This window comes from Drosophila yakuba, chromosome 3R (genome assembly GCF_016746365.2).
Source record: "Drosophila yakuba strain Tai18E2 chromosome 3R, Prin_Dyak_Tai18E2_2.1, whole genome shotgun sequence".
Lineage (NCBI taxonomy): Eukaryota > Metazoa > Arthropoda > Insecta > Diptera > Drosophilidae > Drosophila > Drosophila yakuba.
Genome location: NC_052530.2, coordinates 5,471,047 through 5,492,668, shown reverse-complemented (window position 1 = coordinate 5,492,668; position 21,622 = coordinate 5,471,047). Strand labels below are relative to the sequence as shown.

Sequence of the window (21,622 nt, the reverse complement as noted above, 5' to 3'; positions counted from 1 at the left end):
AGAAATTTTTATTAAAAAGAAAGCACTGCCAACAGGTAAGACGGCTGGCAGCGGTTACAAACGGTTAACAGAGCCACTGTTAACTCGTAACTGGTGGTGGAAATTCAAAAATCAAATCTACTGCAGTGGAACACTTTAATTGTTAACTGCAATCAAAGATTTTACGAGCCGTTTCCGAGGGACCCCTATAAGAGCAAAAATGTTTCGGTCCTTCTGATAAGAAAGTTAGATTAAAACAATTCAGAGCCAAATGTCTTAATTGATCAAGAAAGTTTCTTCTCAGAACATAATTGCGTACTTACACTTGAATGGTTTGGCCCTGGACAACAATTCGTATTTGTAAATGAAAGCTGACCAGGCACAGCTATTAAGGCAGAAACTTTTTATTCGGAAAATCGGACAACTAAGCCCTAATATCTTATATATAATCGCATTTAAGGCGCAAAAAGAGGTGCCTAATGACTTAAAGCTCATACTTAACTGGCTGATGTTACGTGCATTTGTTCGACGGACCAGCAAAATATTTCGGTGGCTCTGTACCAAAAAACGCCACCAAACTTCCAAGCAGCAAACAGTGAAAGCGGAAGCACTTATTATTCTCTGTATTTTGCACCACTGAAAAAAGTGATGGACAAAACACTGGAACGACAACAGCAATCAAAGCAATACATATAATTACTTCATTCAGAAACGCAACCGGAATCGGATTCAGGCCACAAAGTCTTCAACCGGTGGCAAATAAAAATCGGGCATTCAATAAGCGGAGAAATGCTGTCGGATCTTAGTTATCCAATCAATCCTATGTTTATTTGCCCGATTTACTTGCAATTTTATTGATATCTTGCATAATGAACTTTTACTTCACGTCACATGAAGTATTTTTTAAGAGAAATCATTACGATAAAAAGGAAAATTTCAAACTAAGTATCAGTTTTTAGATATGTACCTATATTTCTAGGTCATTTGTTCTTATATGAAAAAGTTATAAAAGTAAGTTGGTTGTAAATATTATGGTACAAGTTGTTGATACCCCATTTTTTGTGTTTTTTCTATCCATTTAACTGAGATTTATAATAAAATATTATTATAATTAGTATTATAATAATAGCTAACCACTTTTGCAATCAACACAAATTCTACTCACTGGGCTTAAATAAATAAATAAATTTATTCCGTCCACATTTTTTTATATACTACATTCTGCGTATAGTTCAAAGGTGCTACAGAACGATTTGAATATTTCTTTGCTGCTAGGCAGCAAACAGTCACTAGAGTACGCACACTCGTCGCGGTGTCGATGAAATTCGTCCTTGGATCTATTAGCGTGCCTGGTTAAAGGGATTGTCCGGGGACTTGTTCCACTCTTTCATCAGCAGTTGCTTCCACTGGGACATGCGAAGTGAGGGATTCTCAGCCTTAATGCGGGGCAGATTGTTGGATTCAAAGGTTTTATAGGCAGCACGCATTCGCTTCTCGGGATGTTTGTCCTCTTCGCTGTCATTTACACTAAATTTAAACAAAAGATAATTAATATTGATAGAAAAAAACTGTCATTAAAGGTACCCACCTGAGCACCACCAGGGCCTCGTCAATGTTGGACGCCACATCCGTGTCGGCCATGGATCGGTTTAGATTCTCCTCGATGTGATTTTGGACCACCACTCGAGCGGCCACAGGCTTGTTGGCCTCGTTGATGGCCTCGATTACGCGCTGCTTTTTCTCCATCTCCTCGAGAATCATTTGGCGGTTAATCTTAGCCAGCGGCTGCTTGCGCTGCGTGTTGATGGAGGACATTTCCTGGTCCAGAAGCGCCTTGGCCTCCGCCTTTCGCTTGGCCGCCTCGACCCGCTTGCGCTCCTCCTCGTCCTTGCGCAGTTGTTTCTTGGCAAGATTCTTGTCGTCATCGCGCCACAGGCGATCCTCTGCCTCCTTGGTCTTCTTCTCCTGCGTGGCCTTCTTGGTGGCCTCCTTGCGCTCGCGAGCTTCCACCGCCTTCGAGTTGATTCCCATTTTCTTTGGCATTGTGTCCTTTATAATGAATTCGTTCCTAAAATGTTGTCTATTTTTTTTATTGATTTGGAGCCAGTGTGACCAAGGCTGCAACGCTAAAGTGCTAAACTACCGGAGTACCGGAAAAAAAATACCAGAAAATTAACTACCTCAAATACAGTATTTCAGCTGAACTATTTTTTAAATGCATTTTAATAAAATGATTTAAGACATGTTTCACTATCTTATAATCGATTGCGGCTCTTAGAATCTTAAAATAAAAATTAAACAAATAAAAAAAATAACTATTTTAGTGACCGCACTTGTATATAAGGCATTCTAAACCTGGTCTCACTATAATCTATAGCATTTGTTTTTGGTTACTCCACATTGTTATTAACAACAAATCGCATTCAAATGGATATTCTGAAAGCTGAAATAGCTCGAAAGCGCAAGCTGCTCGAGCAAAAGCAGCTGGTGGACGAAAATAAGAAGTATTTTAGACGCGGTGACCTGAATGCCAAGAATACAGAGGAAGTGCTCCAGAAGGTGGGCTACAAAAAGCAGGAATCCGTCGAAGCACAAGGACAGACCACGGAGGGCGCCTACAGTTTTGTGGCCGATGGCCAGAACATATTGCCGCGCACGGAGGTCATCCGGAGGCTTAGGGAACGCGGAGAACCCATCCTTATATTTGGTGAGACGGAGCCCGAGGCCTTTGACAGATTGCGACAATGCGAGATTTCGCAGCCAGAGGCTAATCGCGGTTTCCGCAACGATTTCCAGGAGGCTATGGAGCAGGTGGACGCTGCCTACCTGCAGGAGATGTTCGCTAACACACCCACCACCAAGGAAGATAAGAAGTCGGACTTCGCTGAGCTGGACGAATCCGTGTCGTGGGAGAGCATACAGACAATGGCTCAAAAGATGGGCCGCAACAAGGACTACGACATGGATGTGATCATCACACTACTCACCTTCCTGCTTAAGCTCTGGAACGACCAGATTGCGAACTACAGCAAGCACGAGAAGATGTCCACTAAGGTGAAGATGACCCGCGTCATCTACACGCAGACTAAGGAGTACGTGAAGCCGTTGTTTCGCAAACTGAAGCATCACACTCTGCCAGAGGACATTCTGGACAGTCTGCGAGACATCTGTAAGCACCTGCTCAACCGCAACTACATCACAGCCAGCGATGCCTACCTAGAAATGGCCATCGGAAACGCGCCCTGGCCCATTGGTGTCACTATGGTGGGCATCCACGCTCGTACAGGTCGCGAAAAGATTTTCTCAAAAAATGTGGCCCACGTAATGAACGACGAAACACAGCGCAAGTACATCCAGGGTCTTAAACGGCTGATGACCAAGTGCCAGGAGTACTTTCCCACCGATCCCTCCAAGTGCGTGGAGTATGTCAGTAAGAAGGATCGCGAATAAACTAGAGCTTTATGTTAGTCATTATTGTAATACCAATATCAAGCGTTTAACTTTGTATGTAGAGAGCAAGGGGAGTTCCGCGGTAGTTACATTTTCACTTCTTTCCCAGTTCAGCGGAGCGCTGTGAAGACTTCTCCACGGCGTTTATTAAAGTAGACCTGAAAGCAAGGAAGAAAGCAATTAAGCAACTGTGCAATAAACAGCTTCATGGTTAGCCACCTGAGGTTTCCCTTTTCCAGCTCATGAACGCCTACTATGGTGGCGCCACCGGGAGAGCAGACTTCATCCCGCAGCACCGCCGGATGCTTGCCAGTGAGTAACACGGTTTTGGCCGCTCCCAGGAGTGTCTGAGCCGCAAACTGAAGAGCCATCTGACGCGGGACTCCCTGTTTGACACCGCCATCGGCCAGTGCCTCTATAATAGTGTAAACAAAGGCCGGACCGCATCCAGCTACCCCGGTGACGGCGTCGATCATGGACTCTGGCACCTGTTGTGCCAGTCCCAGGGCATTGAGCATTAGGTGAATCTTTTCCAAGTCGTGATGCGAAACGCGTGCGTTGCCAGTGTACACAGTGCAGCCCTCGCCCACCTGCATGGATGTGTTGGGCATGGTGCGGATCACCTTCAGTTCCGAACTGCCCATGAAGCTGAAGGCCTCCTCCAGCGTTTGGAGGCTGGTTCCCGCCAAAACCGACACCACCAGCTTGTTGGCATCCTTGGCCGACGGAACGTGCTTGTACTTAAGCTGGGACGCGCACGTTGATAGCATGTGCGGCTTTACGCAAATGAAGACTATGTCCGTATGCTCCAGGACATTGTAGTTGTCGTCGCAGGTCACAGCCCCCAGATCCCGCCAACGCTGCAAATTCTCGATGTGGGGACCGGAGACCAGTACCTGGCTAGCCTTTACGATTCCACAGCGCACCAGCCCGGATCCTATGGCGAAGGCCATGTTTCCGCCTCCGATAAAGCCGATCCTTTCGTCCAACTTGGCCATGCTTAAAGAACTTTGCACAATATATTAGAAGGCCCTCAGATGATTCTAGGCAATTGATTGATGTTAGATAACTTTATAGCCCTCAAGCTTGTCCTAGTGTCAATATTTGAGGTGGCTGGATTTTTATCGCTCCTCTAATCAATAACAGCTGCCGGTTGCAGGGGCGTAGACAGAAAACATTATTTTGAGGGACTAGCACCTGAATGATTATAATATATTACTTATCATATACTTGAACTCCCTAAAAAAAGGATAATATTAATGAAGTAGATTCAAAAAAATATTAATTATATCTTGGTATAATATCTACACTTAATTAAAAATATTTTTAATTTTTGCTAACAACCCCTGAAGTTACTCCCATGAGATTTGGTGTGACCAGACATTTGTTGCCCAAAAAAAAAATACCAGCTAAACTTGCCATTCTTGAATTCAAGTGGATTTATTTGTTATGATTTCTTCCGCGGATTGATCTCCGAAAATTTGTTGAATAAGTTAGAATAAAGCTGATTTCAAGCTAAAAAGTATGCGGCGTCATATACAGTGGAGTATTAAGCAGGTGGGTTCATTCAACATACAGCCAAACAACTTTTAACCCAGGGTACTTAACAGCTAACGGCCAGTTATTCGGATGGTCAGCTGTCTCCTCGCCGGGTGACTGAAGAAGCTTTGCAAGATGCCCTTAAGTGGAAGACCCTAAATGCCTTTGTGCGCCTCACGCCGGAACAGGCGGCCCAGCAGGCCCAGGAATCAGAGGAGCGCTATAAGCTAAGGCAACCGAATAGTGATCTTGATGGAGTCACCATTGCCATAAAGGACAACTTTTGCACCAAAGATGTTCACACCACCTGTGCTTCTAGGTAGGAGACCACGGGAACCCTGCATCACAGCAATTTTATCCTTGTAGTACTTATCAGGATGCTCGAAGACTTTTTGCCTCCCTACGATGCAACTGTGTGCTCCCGACTTAAGCAAGCCGGCGCTGTAGTCCTGGGAAAGACCAATATGGATCAGTTTGCCATGGGCGCCGGCACAGTAGACTCCTTGTACGGACCGACTAAGAACATCTGGAGCGAAGACCTTGACAAGGATCACTGGCGCATCGCGGGCGGCAGTTCCGGAGGCTCTGCATCCGCCGTGGCCGCGGGTCTTTGTTATGCGTGAGTACTAGCTTGTTTATGTTTTGAACACCTAACCTCAAACTCGATGGTAGAAAAAGTTGCATATTTGACCAAAATTAATTACCAGAGGTCTAAAAGGCAGCTGTGTCCACGCCGAGACTGCAGATTTATTAACGGATTATGAGCGGACTCGCACTGACCGCACTTCGCATTTGCATTACATAACAGACTAAGTTTAGGGGCACTAAATGTTTAGATGATGATCTCGGTGTCGCCCAGATCCTCGTCCGAGGGCAGTGTAATGCTGTCGGGGTCCACGTAGTTAGGGCTGACCAGATCCACGCCGGCCTGCTCTCGGCGACGAAGCTCCAAAAAGCCCTCACGCTGGGCCCAGTCGCGGAACTGAGTGTCGGGCAGGTAGGCCCAGTAGAAGGTGCCCCACACCAGGCACAGTGTCACAGTGAAAAAGAACGTGGACTTGGTGGCCTTGCGATCCTCGACCTGGTCCTTGTAGTCGAATCCGTAGCTCTGCCAGTTCTTTGGACTCGGATTGGCGAAATCCTCCGTCGTAAGAGAAGTGGGGGCCGTGATGGTCTCATCCTTCTTCGGGGACGTGTTGATTGCCCGAACCACTGCCGCCTGGTTGGCCATCAGGGAACGCTGTAGCGCCACGGCGCGGTTGGTCAGACGGAACAGCGCAGACATCGCGTTGGGGAAGAAATTTTAGTCGCGAATTTCGTAAATAATCGAGTTTTTCCTTAATCGCTCGATTTCTGAGAGCTGCGCAGTGTGAACGTTTGCTGCACTTTGTCAGCTGGCCGAGAGGTTGCCACTCGGTGTAGTATTAATTCGGTATTTTAATTCGAACCGCCTTAATTTGAATTCCAAGAAACTTTCCTGGAAATAAATATTATTACAATAACTTCTTATATTCCAGAGCAATCGGTTCGGACACAGGCGGCTCCACCCGAAACCCGGCCTCATACTGCGGCGTAGTGGGCCTAAAACCTACCTACGGCCTCGTCTCTCGCCACGGACTCATCCCGCTGGTCAATTCCATGGACGTTCCCGGCATTTTTGCCCGCTCCGTCAGCGATTGTGTAGCGGTACTGAATACAGTGGCAGGGCAGGATCAACTGGACTCTACAACCATCAGAAAGCCGTTCACTAGGCTGAACCTGCCGGAAGTCAGGCAAATTGACCTGAGCACTGTACGCATAGGAATACCAAAGGAATACCATTGCCACGGTCTTTCCGCCGAAGTTCTGGAAACGTGGTGTAAGGTGGCCGATCTCCTGGAGTGTGGCGGTGCCTCCGTCAGACAGGTCTCCTTGCCCAATACGGCAGCAAGTATTTTCGTGTACTCCATTCTTAATCAGTGCGAGGTGGCCAGCAACATGGCAAGGTACGATGGAATCGAGTATGGCCATCGGGCATCAGACGAGCGCAGCACGGAGCAGTTGTATGCCCTTTCCAGGGCCGAGGGATTCAACGAGGTGGTGAAGACACGCATTCTTACGGGAAACTTTCTGCTGCTAAAAAAGAACTATGACCAACACTTTGAGAAGGCATTGCGGGTACGCCGCCTTATTGCAGAGGACTTTGCTAAAGTGTTTGATTCTTCGGTCCAAGAGGATCGTGTGGATATCCTACTCACACCGACCACTCTTACGGAGGCTCCACTGTACAAGGACTTCGCCTCCCTGACCAACAGGGATCAGTGCGCCGTTCAGGACTTTTGCACTCAGCCCGCCAACATGGCTGGAATTCCCGCCGTGTGTATACCCATTCGTCTGTCCCGGGCAGGATTGCCTTTGAGCCTTCAGCTAATGAGCAACAGCCTCAACGAGCAGTTACTGCTTACTGTGGCACGATGGATAGAGGCGCAGGTGAATTTCGACAGCCTGGAGCACACCCAAGAGTATAAGAAGAGTTTATAAAACTTTGAATAAATTCTGTTTAATTGTTAAGAGGGTTTTCTATTCTCTGAGACGACAAGATGGCCATTAAACTATACGAATTTCGCACTGCGAATATATCCATCGCTGCTTGCTATGTATACAGTGTTGTTGGCTCCACAGCATATGCTGTTTACACAGCTATCAACTTCTACCTCGCCCAGGGCTTTCGGCTTTCCTGCTCCCAGATCGGTCCATCCCTTAACTTTTTTGTCATAGCCGCCGGAGTACAAATAGGTCTCATTCCCGCAAAGGGCGTTTACGATCCACTCATGGCAGTCCTAGAATTAGATAAAAAGTCGTTATAGATTGGATCTAGATACATATACTGGAAACTCACCGGCAATTCCCAAATTTTGGAGTACCTTTGCTGCGAAAGGTTGTTCACAAGTTGCAAACCCATCCCAGACCGATCGGTAAAGGCCAGATAGCTGCGCTTGCCATCCACCAATGGGCCAAGAAGTTGGAGCGGAGACTTACCTGGAATCACCGCCTTATTGCTGTACTTGCCGGACTTGCCCTCCGCCACCTGGGACACCACCACGTCCAGGTCGCGAACAGTGTAAATGAGATTCTGCTCGCCGGCCAGTGACTTGACCTCCTCCACCAGGCTGTACTTGAAGAGCATGCGATCGTTTGTCCAAGTGGTCACCACACCCTTGTCATCGCCCGTGTAAAGCACGGATCCGTCACAGTACATGGCCTGGATGGCGTCGTCGCAGCGGAATAGCTCCTGCACTGAGTCGTCTCCATAGGGAGGCATCATGAAGTGCACCTGGCCATCACAGCTACTCGAGTAGACCTTTCCGTGCTGATTGATGGCCATGCAGTATATGTATGCCTCGTGAGCGTTCACAGTGGCCAGTAGTTGCAGTTCTGGAGACCATATCTGCAGAGGAATACATTAGCTGACGAATAATCGCAGAAACCGGTTGATACCCACTCGTATTTTACCGTCGGCGCCTCCGGAGAACAGCTGTCCATCGAAGTACGCCACGCAGGTGGCGTCTCCTTCATGTCCCTCGGAGGACGTGTGCTCGATGCGGGCGTTGTTGGCCATTTGCAGATTCGAATCGGACTGAGAGAATCTCTTCTCATCCATAGTCTTTTGACTTAATCAATGTACGTAAATATAGCATGGAAATACTCTCTGCAAAGCTATAAATATATCCGACAAACACACCGGGCGCAAAAATAGGTCCTCTCTTAGCTTCCCTCTAAAATAGTTAAAAATGCACTGATTGAAGATTAGAGATAGATCATGGCTTTCAAGTAGTGAAACTAAATATTTTGAAATCAATTAGCAATTGCGAATTAATATTTATTTCTTGTGCCTTAAAGGCTGAAATTGTAATAGTTTGAATCGCCATACATTTATGCATTAAAGTTCTTATTTAATATTAATAAATGCTTTATATTTTTTTATTTGTATAAAGAGTAGAAAAACTAACATCATTCAGGCTATTGTGATTCATTACTTATTTAAGTTCAGACCGCTGAAACTAATGTCGTTGGCCGAATCCTCTGCAATAATGAAGTTGAACTTGAAGGGGCTTCCGGGTTCAATTGGTTGAAGGCTGCTGGGATTGAAGTTGTTGGTTGAATTAGGCTCGTTTGAAATGGTGCCTCCGCCAAGAGAGGGAAAGTTGAAGCGAAAGTCCTTTCCGGATGTTAGGAGTGCCGACTTCTTCACAAAGCTAGACTTTTTGGATGCTTCAGTCGTAGGTGTAAATTTGATTTGCCTGGAGGCTAGAAGCATTTTCTGCTCCTCCTGCTGCATCTTCGCTCGGTAGTCGCCAAGGGCTAGCTTCATCACCTGCCGCTTTCTGATGAGCGGCGCTGTTGAGCTGGTCAGGACCTTTATGTTCTTGGCGGTATCTTCGGCCACTTTCTGGGCCAGCTTTCCGCTTTCAAGAGCGGTTTTCAACTGCTGCACACACCAGCAGAGCTCCACTTCGAACTGGGTGACAAGGTTTTCGTCGAGTGGAGGAGGTTCCGCCACCGGCGTGGGTTTCTTGACCGCTCCCTGGATTGGCGGTGGCTTATTAATTGATTTGGCGGTTCTTCGTTTGTGCATGGCTAAAAACTTTAATGTTTACAAAATGTGCTCTTGGACAGTTAGAGATGGACAAAAACGCTGTGCCACTCGATGTTTTCGTGACGGCAAAGTCTCTTGTCTGGCCACTCTGCGCAGCCAGCTGTTCGTCTTCTTCTTGGATTTACCTTTATTGTGAAACTTTTGTAAAAACTAATAAGGTTTCATATAAAGAGTAAAGCAATGGCACAAGTCGGTTTTCTAGACAACCTGCTTAGGGAATACCTAGTTTTTCGAGGTTTCTCCAGCACCTTAAAGGCCCTCGATGTGGAGCAGCGTACTGAAAAGGACCAGCACTTCCGTGCAGAACGAATCCTGGAGCAATTCAACATTGCCGTGCAAACGTCCGACCTTCAGGGTCTCAGGAGTTTGTGGTTTCACCTGGACAACAACATGTTCTCCAAGCTGGAGCACACCTACGCCGTCGGTAAGTTCTTCTTTTGAACACTATCCCTTTATCTTATGATTATTAAACCTCCAGCTGTTAAGAAACTGGAAAACAGCCTCCTTAAATACTACCTGGTGACCGCCTACAGCAGCAGTCGCTCTGAGAAGGTGTCCGAGTTCTTTAACAAGTTGGCGGGCGATCTGCAGCAGCAAAGCGAGTGGAAGGATTGGTTCTGTAAATATCGTTTAACGTTACCACCGATCATAATTAATTTAATGTATCTCTTCAGACTTTCCCTTTTGTAAAAACGCTGAGGAGTCGCCAGCTTTTGCCCTGTTCTTCACTAAGCAATGGCAGGATACATTGCTTCTGTCGCTGCGCAACTTCCTGACCACCGTATACCAGTGTCTGCCGCAGCCCACATTCGTGCGTGCGGAGCAGGAGGCGGCCCACATGCAGCGACTTAGTGAAGACAACGCTGGTCTCCGCACCCGGGTACTCAACTTGCAGCAGGAGCTGCACCAGGTAACCCAGCACCAATCAGGATCTGTGGCCGCCGGAGCAAGCGGAAGTTCTCTCGGCGGTGGGACCGATAATGGAGCCCGCCGACGCAGCGTATATCGCCAACAACAGAGCCTGAGCGACATTCTGCCCTTCGACATCAGTCCTCCCGGACACATAGTCGACGATTTCTGCATCATTGCCTCCGAGGCGAACAGCGTAAGCCAGGCCAGCGACGCCCAGGCACGAAGCCTCAAGCAGTTAATCCGTAACATCGGATCGGGCAGTTCGCCTGTGATGGGACGCAAGGAACAGACAGCCAGTTCCCTGGGCGAAAAGTCTAGCAAACGCAGGTCCGGCAGCGTGGGACGCAGTTGGATTTAAGAACCTACACAGGTAACTATACAACGCTAATATTATTTTTCTAAAAGGTTATCCTAAGTATCTATTACAAATTCAAAAGCGTCGAGATCAAAATGTACCACTTTAGTTTTTAAATTAGTTAATTCGTAGACATTTCAAACGGGTTAAACATTTTTTTCTACCGCTATACCATACAAATTATAAAACTGAACCATAAAAGCTGAATACCCAAATATTTTATGTTCATAGATTTACATATACATTAACAAAATATATAAAATGAATAACAATAAATTGTATTCACATTTTTGCATGTCTATAAAAGTTCATGGGGATGATTTTTGACAATTTAAATTCCGCTTTTAAGACTAAAACTCTAAATAAGGCAATAAAATAAAAGGCAACCAACTATTTCTTTAAGTACTTTATCTTCCCAAATTGAACATAAACATAAACCCTCCCAATAAGATATGCCAAGAGTTTTCAAGTGTTATCTAATGTTTTTTAATCAATAAGCGATTCTCATCAGTTTGTAGACGTACAAGTGTACTACAAAACAAAGAGCAATGCGTGTAGCGTAATACATAATTGCAATAAATAACGTAAAATTACAAATAAATATATTGTAGGTGTATAGACGATTCGTATTCGTGTATAAAACATCTCCGTTTATACAAGCAGCACAATTTAAAAAATACAATTTATTGTATAAAGGTGTTGTGTATATATAGTGATATATGTATATGTTGCATAAAGTAGCATCGCTTCTGACTCGTTTCCGTCCGTCAATAAATGCAGTTTCGGCTTGGCTACGGAAGGGAATTGCTCATCTGATTATGGATATCTTTTCTTATGGAATATGTATTATAGCTGGCTACAGCAGTGGGTTAGACCCACCCTACAACGCCGTTTCAAACGAGGGCAACGTTGGATTCGCCACCGGAGCTGCCACGTACTTGTTGCCGCCTTCGGTGCTGGCACCTCCAGCTGCTCCGTTTGACCTAGCAAAGCTGGGCTTCAGCTCCCCGCGCATGAAGTTGTTCTCCTCGGTTTGCAAAAAGAAGTTCCTCTTCAAGTCGAAGCTCGAGGGCACCGTCTCGCCCGCCTCAGAACTGGCTCGCGATCCTCCGCTGGTGTTGGACTGATCCTCCTCGCTGTTCGCCTCTGGAATCGTGGTGGACATGATGTCAGTTCGCGGTGGTGCCGCTGCAGCAGCCACCATGTTTACGGGACCTCTCATCTTTGGTGCAAAGGTCTTGGAGGGCGATCCAAACTGACCTTGCCGAAGCATTCTCCGGTTGGCGAAAGTCTTGGGTGAGCCGCTCAGATCTAGGAGCTTTAGGCTGGTGTTGATCGTCGGTTTGCTTCCAGCTGATGCGACTTTCTGTGCGGGCCCACTGGGTTTTAAAACGGGTGGCGTTGCGGTGGCTTGGGTTGGCTTCTTCAGAAGCTCCACGGCGGATACCTTCCTCTGAATCGGACTCGCCTTGGCGGACTTGGCCAGCAGCAGCTTCTTAAAGTCCATAAGCGTGGTCTTGCTTTGGCCAATGCGATCGGCACAGGTATTGAGGCGTTCGGGAGCGTCATCAGTCCAGTTGCGGGATGGCTTCTTCATGGGGGGAAGTTGTGTGTTCTCCGGATCTCGTTCTGCCTCTCCGCTCCTCGTGGGCGTGGAGGTGAGGAAGGCTCCTGCTCGATTCCTTGGCACTATTGGCGATATGTTGCTCCTGTTGCCTTCCGCTGCTGTTGACGCAGCTGCAACCACTGGGCGTGGCAGTCGGTCGGCCCGTCGAATGGGCGTGGCGTAGAGGTCATCCCGACAGGTCACGTTGCCAGGGGGCTGTGGCCTTGGCTGGCTGCGGCGATTCTGCAGTGTCCAGTAGATGGGTGCACTGCGCTGGAAGGGCGTGGCAGTCGCATCTTCCTGTGGCTGGGTGCTCGGTGCTGGCTGCACTTGCTCATAGATATTAGAGAAACGTTGATACCCTGCGAATAAAAGAATGATTGCGCGGATTAGATTCTAGTCTATTTTTGTTGCCAATATTCCTCTTCAGATTAGTAAGCGGTTTCAAGTGCAGATCGTCGTTACGGCTATCAAAAATAACAAGCGTTCAGGGCAAGCGGTTCCATACGTACCTGGGTGCTTTGGATGACACCACGGAGTCCCAATCCCAGTACCAAATCCCAAATCCCAATGAACTGTGCGAGTATTTACAAATACTGAATTATGCATGGGTGCTGGGATGAAAATTTGCGATTGTGGTGGTGGATGCTTAAGTGCATAAATGCTTTTGGGTGGGATGGTTCGACTGTAAGTATGGGAATACCTTTACCGCGAACCAAATGCCAATGATAATGTCAATGCCGAATTTTCGTTTGTTTTCACTTTATTCTCTTTTTTTAAACATTACTTACGATCGGTGGTAAATTGGATTTCGTTTATGGAATGTGGTTGAACTTAGCCGAGAACTTAACTTGTTTAGGCCATGTGCTAGTCTTTCAGCTACTCGTGCAACTACTACTGATCATTCGTTAATCGGACGGGGTGTGCAAAAAACTACTACTACTCTATAACATATACAAACACACAAGCAATTTGGTTAAGAAAATGCAATAGAAGTCTTTTGCACGCCTCACAGTCCGAGTAATTTGGAAAATGAGTAGGAAATTCGAAATAAAAACACGAAAAATTAGCATCATAGTCGTGTAACTTAATCTTAAGTAAAAAACTTTGTAGTTGAGTATTAAGTGGATGTACAAGACGTGAACGGTGCAAAAAACTTTACAAAATGTACAATAATCATGTGTTGGTTTATGTTAATTATAATTAGTTACAAACATACTTATGGGTAAACAATTAACATTTATTATTCAGTAATTCTAATGTTAAGAACACACATAACTAATTAAACGAGCATAATCCGGGGGAAAATTAAAAACGAAAGGCAATAATACTTTGTTTATACACACGCTTGGATTTAAAATAAAACTTTGTCAGTACGAGTAAGTTTAGTATATATTTCAGTACTGCATAAAGGTATTGCAGTACAAACTGTATAAACAGCGCAGGTTATTAAGTCTCGAAAGCCAGCTGCTTTATAGGTGTATATGCAAGTGTAGATTTCAGGGAAATTAACTTTTAAATAGGAGCACAGCTTGGAGCATATCAAGTGTGAACATTGAACCCCCCCATTGAAAGGACAGGACCATACAGACCCCCATCTTGGCCCATTGAACACGCACAGGTCTGGCCAAGTGCATGCAACTTTAATAAGGCCCACACACTACATGGGTGGCTCAAGGGTCCGGCGCTCCTTTGAGCCGTGCCAATCTCGGCAATTAGGGTTTTGTGTGGGTTTTTGTTATAGTGTTTGCTCAAGAGTCGAGCTGGATAGTCTAACTACCATATCTCTGTAACCTCGAATTTCTGTAAAATGCGCTGGCGACGGTTGCCGTTCTCGTCGCTGGGCAGGATGATTTTGAACGGGCGCAGCAGCACACTGTCCACAAAGGACTTGTGGTACTTTTGCGACGGCAGGGGCTGGGACAGTGGCAGAGCCAACTCCTCCTCGTCCTCCTCTGATTCGGAATCTGAGGAGTTTGAGGCGTTTTTGTCTGGCCTTTGTTTAGGCGAAGCTACGGCCAACAGGGCGGGTGAGTCATCAAAGTTCTCAAGCGACTTGTTCTTTAGATAGGAGGAATCGTTACCCGTGGTTAGCGACAGCGAGAACTCGTCCACCAGGCGTTCAAAGGACTTGGCTATCCGCCGCTCCCCGCCAGGTGAGTGGGTGGCGGTGGGCAGGTGGTTGCCCAGGTTGCGCAGCCTAAGGGAACTTGTTGCGTGCTGCTGCTGCACTGAACTTAGGGGCATTGCACCCGAACTAGGTGCTCTCTCGGAGCTGAAGGACAAGGAGAGATTCTCCTTGTTCATCTCCAGTTTGAGCTCATCGTTGGCCAGCCGGTAGCTGTTGTTCCGCTTGAGGGCGGTGCGCGGCTGAACGGCATTGCCAGCGACGGAAAAGTGCAGCGCAATTGGGTCAATCGATAGGGGCTTGGTGGGGTGTTTGTCGTTAACTTTCGCCCTCGGCGGAAGGGGTGGCCCTTGCTCCCCCCTTTTAAACGCATCCCCCAGGGAGGCAGTTTCCATTTCAACAACCCTCACTTTCGACTCGCCATCTTTGGGGTTCTGATTTGGATGCTGGGGCTGATGCTCCCTTACACTTGATATGCTGCCCGCTGACTTGGTGGCTATGTGGTGATTAAGGGTGCTCTTGACAGACGTTTCAGTGGTGGCAGTGTTATTTACAAGAAAACTGGATGCAGATAAGGATACGGATTCGGACTGATGTTTAGTTGTGGGTAGGAAAGCAGTGGGGCGGCTGCTGGCTGACGGGAGCCGCTCAGGCTTACCTTCTTCACCGGAGTGACCCGATGCCGATGAGGAGGAACTGGTGACTGTGGAGCCCGTCGATGAATTGGACTTGCCCGACGGAGAGGGCATCATCAGATTGGGCACGGGAGCGGCAATGGTCTCATAGAAGGGATTCGTTCGGTTGACCAGGAGTTGTTTCTGGTCCTGATAGCTGGTTGCCTGGTAGGTGGCCATTTCGCTGACGTTCCTGCTGAGCGGGGACTTGGCCACAATGGGCCTAACGTTGGCCACCTTGCGATTGCCAGAGATTAGTCCGCCGCTGGTGAGCAGAAGGAGCTTGGCGCTCTTGGTGCTGCTTATGGCTCCGGATGCTCCTGAATCCTGTGACGATGCTACTGCCGCCGCTGCACTTTCAGCACTGTGGAGCGCACTTTCGGTTTCCTTCACGTACGGCCCAGGTGCGAAGGTGGTGTGTGCACCCTTGCGCCGCTTCAGACTGTCGGAGTCGTAGACCAATTTCCCCTCGGCGTTCGGGCGCAGTCGACGATTCGCCATCGATGCGAGCGGCTTCTCTTCGCTCAGTTCGCCGATTTCCGCATACATGGGCACACCTTCTCCCACCCCCTGCGTTCGGCCGCCGGGGGGTAGTGGTGGTTGTGGGGACGTCGCAGCTGCCGGCTCGACGGGCAGCTGTTGTTGTGCGCAGGACTCGCTCTCCGCTGGAGGAGAGGATCTCGACGAGACCGTGTGCCGACGCAAGTGCTGAGGCAGCTCGTTCAGTGAAACGTACTCGGAAACGGCAGACGTGGACGGTTCAACCCTCTTGGAAACTATGTCATTGGAATAGTATATACCCATTCCCGTGTTATGTCGTCCGATGTGCTTGTTGTTGTTGTTATTGTTGCTGATGTCTGCTATGGTGACGTACTCGCCGGCCAAATCATAAAGCTCGTCGTCATTCACGGCACTCGCGTTGGCGGGCTTCGGTTGGATTTGATTCTTGGCGGGAGAGCTTTTGCCCGGAACCAGTTTCACCCTCAGTTTCTCAAACATCCCGCTCAGCGCTTTCGCGGGCGTCTGCTTCAGTTCATTGAGGTTGTGGTCCTTGCTGTTCGTGGGTGTCTTTTGCTCCGCCTCATCCTCGTCCTGCTCCTCGTGGTCCACATCAATGGTGAGGCTGGTCAGCGTGCGATTCGGATCGTTGACCTGGTGCTCATCGTCGTCACTCGTGGTGGGCGTGATGATGCACATGGAGGGTATTCTCTTGGAACTGATGGCCGTCTTCTGCTTAATTCGCTCTATGCGTTCCACGCCCTCCAGATCGGAGCTCTCGGAGAACTCCAGCTGCTGCTGCTGATCCTGCTCCTGTTGGCCAACCATGTCCGACACTTCCCCGCCTCCCTTGGTTGGCGACATTTTAACATTTCTTTTGATGGTTCCAGTGCGCTCCAGGGTGCTTCCAATGGTACTGCTGCTGTAACTCCTCTCCAGCGTGCTGCTGCTGGCACTGGTGCTCTGGGTGCGGCTCTGACCACTGTGCTTGCCCAACGAACTACTCCGCTCGGGCACATCCGGCCCAGAAGCGGCGCCACTCATCAGAGCTGTGCACACAGTACCCGCCGAGCTCGTTGTCGTGGAGGTGGATCCTCTGCCAAAGAGCTCATACTCGCTCTCCGCATTGAGTACTGTTTGATTGGACTGGCTACCGAAGGAGTAGCTGCTGGTGTGCAGGCTCGTCTGGAGCGGAGTTCCGGGCATCGGGGATGGCTCCTCTTCCTTCAGCGTTCGAAGTCCGCTGTCCATGTGGAAGGATGTGTAGTAGCCCTCTGTGTCGCAGCTGTAAGCGGAACTCGTCTCATCATCTAGGTGACCTGGATAGGCACCTGCCTCCGCCTGAAGTTCCGGGGTGGCAGTGCCCTCACTGGTCACACTGCTGGAGGCGGAGGTGTTCAGGAATCTCCTTCTGCTCAGCATGGAGGATGGTGGACCACTGCCCACTCCTCCTGGCTGAAAACTGGACACATTTAACGATGTACTCGAGGCACTTGACTTCGGCTGCATGGTGATCTCGCTGCCAATGGAGGCGCGTCCCGATTCCGAACTGGCACTCCAGTTGCCGCTTGAGGAATGCGGCTGCTCCTCCTTGCCAGCCAGAGCATGAAGACCGTTTCGCCTCTGCCTGTTCAGAGTGGCTGTTTCCCGCATCTTCACGTGGGCCGCTGCCATCGGTCCGGATGACAGTTGCAGTCTGCCCCTGAGCTGGCCACTGCTGGACACACTAATGCTCTTTTCCGAAGAGGAATACGAGGGCTTTCGTTCGTGCGAAAACCGAGATTCACTCTTCTGGGCCACCAGATGATGCACCACGCACTCGTCGTCGATGTCGCGCTTAGAGCTCTCGCCTGGCGGCGAACCATGATGGCTGTCCGCCTTTTCCGCGGAACTGTTCTGGGAGCTGCAGCCGCTGGTGTCCAACTGGTCGCCCAGTTCGCCGGTGCGCTGCATGAACTTGAAGCGGTTGCGACCCCACTGCTTCAGAGAATTCAGCCGGGTGAGGGTGCTCTTTCCCTTGTCGTAGGGTAAGGCAGCAGATTCCTTTTTTAAGATGTCGCTGGACTTGCTGCGTCCGAACTTCTTGGACTTCTTGGCATCCGACGAGGAGGCCTCCGCCTGGTGGGCTTGGGCCACCGGAGAGGTGGCATTCGAGGCATTCTTGGACTCCCCGTTGCTGTTAACATGGCGGAATTATTTGTGGGGTTTTTGTTTGTTCGTTTGTGCAAATATGTATTGTGTTTAGGAGAGAACATAAAAGAGAAAATATGTTTGGTATTTGGTTAGCATTTTTGGTAATGATGGATGGACATGTGCGAGATGAAGAAATTAAGAGGGGCGGAGCGATAGAGACAGAGAGAGAGTGAGTGGTATAGATTTGCCTTCCTTGTGAAAATTATTGTGAGCAATTTTCAGACACAATGTTTGATTTCGACTTTGATTTGGGTTTAAATTTATGGTTCTGGTTAATTTCACGCACGCACACACAGATGCAAAATTCACTACGTGCCTGGGGGGAAGAACCACAACAACAGGCTGAAAATTAATTATTGGCGCAGTTCAAAGTTTAATTTTCCCAAATACATTTATATTTTTGTATTTTCATTTTCCCCACTGCTGCGGCTGTTCAGTGCATTATTAAAGGCGATTACAACATCTAAGTTTTCGAGTGGGTAAATTCTTCCGGAATTCTTCCCCCACAAAAATGTGTGGCATGCTGGGAGCGATCAGGCGGGGGGCACTATATTGGCGATAAGATTCTGGGCCAGCAAACAACTTGAATCGAGGGGATTTCACATATTTGAGGAGGGGCGGGTGCCTCAAGTGCAGTCATTGCTAAAACATTTTCACTGTATCTCAGTAAACAGAAAGAAAATCCTTTGGACTTTGCGAGTGGGAGAATTTTGTATATATGAAGTATACGTTTTTGCTGGACCTATTGGCATTTGATCTTCAGAGGTAACTTTGATATTTCCAACTACTTATAATGCACTTATGTATATATAACAACAAGTGGGGCATTTCTCTCTGTACGCAAAAGAAATAAACAATCACGAAATGCACTTACAGTTTGGCAGTCACTGGACAGGGCTCAATGTTTTCGCTGTGCTCCGCTTTTTCGACTGCTGATCACACAGATATCGAACAGCATTGACATAATGGGGCACCCATACATATATGTAGTGAGTGTGTGCCTGAGTTGGGGTTTCAAGTTGCACATATACATTATATAGTATGTAGAACGCAGTCAAATGGAATGACGCCGTCGCCAAGTTGGGGACTGAGTTTGAGTTGGATTTGGTGGGCAGACGCCAACCGAAAGTCGGGCCAACAAAACAAAATAAGATTTATGAAACTTTTAGCAAAAGGCGTCGTGTGTGCCATTTGAAAAGCACAGGAAAAGCAGAAAAGCAGTGAGCCCAAGTAAAAAACATTTCGAATGCGGCATTTGTTACTGGTGTTGCTAGTGTTGCTGGGGGCCACGGTTCGTCTTTGGGTCTGGGCACAGAGCAAATCCTACGGAACGAGCCTCTCGCATGATTTATGCTGATGATGCACCAGAAATGGCCGAGAGTGGGCCGACTGACTGACAGAATGGGCCAACAACTTAGAGCCGAGTGCTGCATGCTGCATGTTGCATGTTGCTGGCAACAAATGTTGCCGACGTGTGGGTGTGGTTCGGGACCAGGATAAAAATGCGGGGGCGGCGAAAGGGTGGGTGTATCGGATGGATAATGAAATGTGTGACTGTGTATGTGTGTGTTAAGAGAATATTATTGTATTTTGTGGCTGCTGAAAATCATTTAATTTGTTAGGCTGTTTTGCAAATTCGCTTTTGAAAATTATCCAAAAAGACTTTAGTTTCCGCTGCCGAATCGGTTTCGAACTGAATTTCGCAAAAAAGGCGGCTGAAAATTTAAATTTGGCTAGAGTTTCTAATTACGTAGAGCTTATAACACAATTTATTTACAATTTTATTTGTACAACATTCAATTTTTTAGTTTTTAATAGTAATTTAGAGACATTCAGTTGGTGGCATGCAATTTGTGCTGCTAATTGGGTAAACAATATGTATACGCTAATAGTTATTGGCGCAAAACTCCGATTTGTACACTCGGCCAGGCATTTGTTTAAACAATAAAGGCGCAATTAAAGTACACGAAATTAGGCAAACGAAGAAAACTAAACAGCATAACAAATTGTTCAGCGAACTGGGCTGATCACAATAATCTCATAAGAAAATGCAATTGAGAATAAGTCGGATAATACGAGTATATGGGGAGAACCTCTGAATCAGATCCGCAAGGACCTTTCCAGGGTGTATGTACACATGGATATACGAGTTTAGTATGGCCTTTGTACAGTTCGAGAGGCGAACGAAGGTGGGAAAGGAAGGAACAGGTGGCACCTGTCCATGTAGGAGCACATATAGACAGATAGATTGGTAGATAGACACGATTACATACCCATTGGCCGCATCCTGGATCTCCTTCTGGTCGATTCCGGCTATCGTGTTCCGCCGCTTTCCGCGCACTTTCCGCGATCTTGACCTCCGGCTCACCGTCTGGACATTGTCGTCCAGGTTATTGCCCTCCGCCTGGCCGCCGTTCTCCGGCGAAGTGCTGCTCGAGGATCCGGCGGTGGCACCTCCCGCGTATCCTCCACTGGTGGACTTGCGCGCCGCACACATCCTCTGGAAGTGCTTTCCGCTGGTGTTTACCGAAATCACTTCGGCGGGGTATCTGTTTTGGGTGGGAGAATGTGGAGATCGTTTAGAAACTCTATTAATCATGCTTTGGTATATTCATGGTATATAGTAGAGATTAAGTGGCAAGATCTGACCTAAAAACTCTCTGGTACGAAACAATACAGTTGTTCAATAATATTCCAGCACTTATAGTTGCTTTGAGTAGGAATTTTTTTAAAAATGTAATTAGTATTAACTGTAATGAAAGACTATAATATGCACTTAAAGCCCTCCTCAATTCATAAGTTTGAGTTTTAGAAGGTCGCAAGCATTTTAGCAATAAATATGTACGTTATTCAATCTTATGGCGTCATTTGTTTATCCATTTAATGAAATAGATCATATCTTATTCAAAATAAATGTAATATTTTGAATTAAGAAAATGTTTCCATATAAAATATAGCATATTTTTGAGTTATGCAAGGAATTACAGATGTTTTTCTGAGTGCCTGCAGATGTGGCCTGATCGACATGATGGCGGAATGAGAACCGCGCGCAGTTTGAAGTGCACTTTTGTGGTAATCCAAACAACAATTTGTTTACGCTTTAATACCAGCCAGCCAACCACATTTTTCGTGCTCCAAATCGGTGGAGCGTTAATACGGTTCGTATGTGGCTGCTCCATTTCGAAGTTCAAAAAGCCGAACAAATGAGCCATGGCCGGTATGGAGATGGGATGGAAATCGAAGGAGGGGTGTGTCCATGGATCCAATGGATTGGCGGTGGAGAGTGGGTCCGGGTCGGCGACACTTGCATAATTGTGTGGCCGCATTGTAAATATTCATACGTAATTGAATTAATTTATTTAAGCATTTTTCGGTTTCGACCGATGCGCTCGATGAGCAAACATCTCGTGCTCCAAAGGCAGACAATTGAACGGTAAAAAAGTGTATAGCATATACTATACAAGCCACGCTGTTAATAGCTATTCTTTTTTGTTCGTCATGAAACAGAAAACAAACAATAGTTGCCGCGAAATTTGCATAAGAAACGCATTAAAATCGTGTTTGAAACTGGAAAAAAAAAATAGACCGTGTGCAGATGTAAAACTGTACGTGAAGCACAATAGATTTCAAACTGTGGCACGTTGAGTCTAGG

At 47.3% G+C, this 21,622-nt stretch overlaps 9 protein-coding genes across 12 annotated transcripts in view; 3 read left to right on the top strand and 6 right to left on the bottom strand.

The window, feature by feature from the left end:
* Nucleotides 1–927: 927 nt before the first annotated feature.
* Nucleotides 928–2,095, bottom strand: LOC6535641 (coiled-coil domain-containing protein 124). The gene is made up of 2 exons (XM_002096233.4): nt 1,568–2,095; nt 928–1,506 (listed from the first exon to the last, which is right to left on the bottom strand). The coding sequence occupies exons 1-2, from the start codon at nt 2,020–2,022 to the stop codon at nt 1,320–1,322; spliced, it is 642 nt and encodes a 213-aa protein (XP_002096269.1). The 5' UTR covers nt 2,023–2,095; the 3' UTR covers nt 928–1,319.
* Nucleotides 2,096–2,325: 230 nt separating this feature from the next.
* On the top strand, nt 2,326–3,465 carry LOC6535640 (pre-mRNA-splicing factor 18). Of its 2 annotated transcripts, XM_015191762.2 has the most exons (2): nt 2,551–2,686; nt 2,776–3,465. In XM_015191762.2, the coding sequence occupies exons 1-2, from the start codon at nt 2,612–2,614 to the stop codon at nt 3,427–3,429; spliced, it is 729 nt and encodes a 242-aa protein (XP_015047248.2). In that variant the 5' UTR covers nt 2,551–2,611; the 3' UTR covers nt 3,430–3,465. The 2 variants fall into 2 exon arrangements, with proteins under 2 accessions (XP_002096268.1, XP_015047248.2); XM_002096232.3 differs by having other exon boundaries at nt 2,326–3,465.
* On the bottom strand, nt 3,432–4,579 carry LOC6535639 (pyrroline-5-carboxylate reductase). Its single transcript, XM_002096231.3, has 2 exons — nt 3,649–4,579; nt 3,432–3,587 (listed from the first exon to the last, which is right to left on the bottom strand). Exons 1-2 carry the CDS (start codon nt 4,425–4,427, stop codon nt 3,524–3,526), a joined length of 843 nt encoding a protein of 280 aa, XP_002096267.1. The 5' UTR covers nt 4,428–4,579; the 3' UTR covers nt 3,432–3,523.
* Nucleotides 4,580–4,827: 248 nt separating this feature from the next.
* Nucleotides 4,828–7,518, top strand: LOC6535637 (glutamyl-tRNA(Gln) amidotransferase subunit A, mitochondrial). 2 transcript variants are annotated; one of them, XM_002096229.3, is made up of 4 exons: nt 4,828–4,986; nt 5,040–5,287; nt 5,345–5,587; nt 6,486–7,518. In XM_002096229.3, exons 1-4 carry the CDS (start codon nt 4,954–4,956, stop codon nt 7,486–7,488), a joined length of 1,527 nt encoding a protein of 508 aa, XP_002096265.1. In that variant the 5' UTR covers nt 4,828–4,953; the 3' UTR covers nt 7,489–7,518. The 2 variants fall into 2 exon arrangements, with proteins under 2 accessions (XP_002096265.1, XP_039231462.1); XM_039375528.1 differs by having other exon boundaries at nt 4,855–4,986; nt 5,028–5,287.
* LOC6535638 (NADH dehydrogenase [ubiquinone] 1 beta subcomplex subunit 11, mitochondrial) lies at nt 5,681–6,361 on the bottom strand. The gene has a single exon (XM_002096230.4). The coding sequence runs from the start codon at nt 6,251–6,253 to the stop codon at nt 5,801–5,803; it is 453 nt and encodes a 150-aa protein (XP_002096266.1). The 5' UTR covers nt 6,254–6,361; the 3' UTR covers nt 5,681–5,800.
* Nucleotides 7,488–8,733, bottom strand: LOC6535636. The gene is made up of 3 exons (XM_002096228.4): nt 8,450–8,733; nt 7,847–8,395; nt 7,488–7,787 (listed from the first exon to the last, which is right to left on the bottom strand). Exons 1-3 carry the CDS (start codon nt 8,606–8,608, stop codon nt 7,560–7,562), a joined length of 936 nt encoding a protein of 311 aa, XP_002096264.1. The 5' UTR covers nt 8,609–8,733; the 3' UTR covers nt 7,488–7,559.
* A 69-nt stretch (nt 8,734–8,802) lies between these two features.
* Nucleotides 8,803–9,645, bottom strand: LOC6535635 (UPF0488 protein CG14286). The gene has a single exon (XM_002096227.4). The coding sequence runs from the start codon at nt 9,581–9,583 to the stop codon at nt 8,981–8,983; it is 603 nt and encodes a 200-aa protein (XP_002096263.1). The 5' UTR covers nt 9,584–9,645; the 3' UTR covers nt 8,803–8,980.
* Nucleotides 9,646–9,706: 61 nt separating this feature from the next.
* On the top strand, nt 9,707–11,687 carry LOC6535634 (WD repeat-containing protein 91). Its single transcript, XM_002096226.4, has 3 exons — nt 9,707–10,028; nt 10,083–10,223; nt 10,279–11,687. Exons 1-3 carry the CDS (start codon nt 9,785–9,787, stop codon nt 10,872–10,874), a joined length of 981 nt encoding a protein of 326 aa, XP_002096262.2. The 5' UTR covers nt 9,707–9,784; the 3' UTR covers nt 10,875–11,687.
* Nucleotides 11,334–21,622, bottom strand: part of LOC6535633 — a 38,793-nt gene continuing 28,504 nt past the window's right edge. Inside the window, exons 4-6 of one of the 2 annotated variants that reach the window (XM_002096225.4) lie at nt 20,244–20,519; nt 15,264–17,953; nt 11,334–12,839 (exon numbers count right to left, since the gene is read on the bottom strand). In XM_002096225.4, the coding sequence (XP_002096261.2) occupies nt 11,752–12,839; nt 15,264–17,953; nt 20,244–20,519 (4,054 nt within the window). In that variant the 3' untranslated portion in view covers nt 11,334–11,751. The remainder of the gene's footprint in view (nt 12,840–15,263; nt 17,954–20,243; nt 20,520–21,622) is intronic. The other variant, XM_015191760.2, reaches the window with a different exon arrangement.

Coding starts and splice junctions, on each gene's coding strand:
- LOC6535641 (XM_002096233.4), bottom strand. CDS start 2,022: ATGCCAAAGAAAATGGGAATCAACTCGAAGGCGGTGGAAGCTCGCGAG. Junction 1,507..1,567: donor GAGGCCCTGGTGGTGCTCAG/GTGGGTACCTTT, acceptor GTTTAAATTTAG/TGTAAATGACAGCGAAGAGG.
- LOC6535640 (XM_002096232.3), top strand. CDS start 2,407: ATGGATATTCTGAAAGCTGAAATAGCTCGAAAGCGCAAGCTGCTCGAG.
- LOC6535639 (XM_002096231.3), bottom strand. CDS start 4,427: ATGGCCAAGTTGGACGAAAGGATCGGCTTTATCGGAGGCGGAAACATG. Junction 3,588..3,648: donor CTGGAAAAGGGAAACCTCAG/GTGGCTAACCAT, acceptor CCTTGCTTTCAG/GTCTACTTTAATAAACGCCG.
- LOC6535637 (XM_002096229.3), top strand. CDS start 4,954: ATGCGGCGTCATATACAGTGGAGTATTAAGCAG. Junction 4,987..5,039: donor TACAGTGGAGTATTAAGCAG/GTGGGTTCATTC, acceptor GGTACTTAACAG/CTAACGGCCAGTTATTCGGA. Junction 5,288..5,344: donor CACACCACCTGTGCTTCTAG/GTAGGAGACCAC, acceptor AGTACTTATCAG/GATGCTCGAAGACTTTTTGC.
- LOC6535638 (XM_002096230.4), bottom strand. CDS start 6,253: ATGTCTGCGCTGTTCCGTCTGACCAACCGCGCCGTGGCGCTACAGCGT.
- LOC6535636 (XM_002096228.4), bottom strand. CDS start 8,608: ATGGATGAGAAGAGATTCTCTCAGTCCGATTCGAATCTGCAAATGGCC. Junction 8,396..8,449: donor GCGCCGACGGTAAAATACGA/GTGGGTATCAAC, acceptor ATTCCTCTGCAG/ATATGGTCTCCAGAACTGCA. Junction 7,788..7,846: donor CCAAAATTTGGGAATTGCCG/GTGAGTTTCCAG, acceptor ATCTAATTCTAG/GACTGCCATGAGTGGATCGT.
- LOC6535635 (XM_002096227.4), bottom strand. CDS start 9,583: ATGCACAAACGAAGAACCGCCAAATCAATTAATAAGCCACCGCCAATC.
- LOC6535634 (XM_002096226.4), top strand. CDS start 9,785: ATGGCACAAGTCGGTTTTCTAGACAACCTGCTTAGGGAATACCTAGTT. Junction 10,029..10,082: donor GGAGCACACCTACGCCGTCG/GTAAGTTCTTCT, acceptor TTAAACCTCCAG/CTGTTAAGAAACTGGAAAAC. Junction 10,224..10,278: donor CGAGTGGAAGGATTGGTTCT/GTAAATATCGTT, acceptor GTATCTCTTCAG/ACTTTCCCTTTTGTAAAAAC.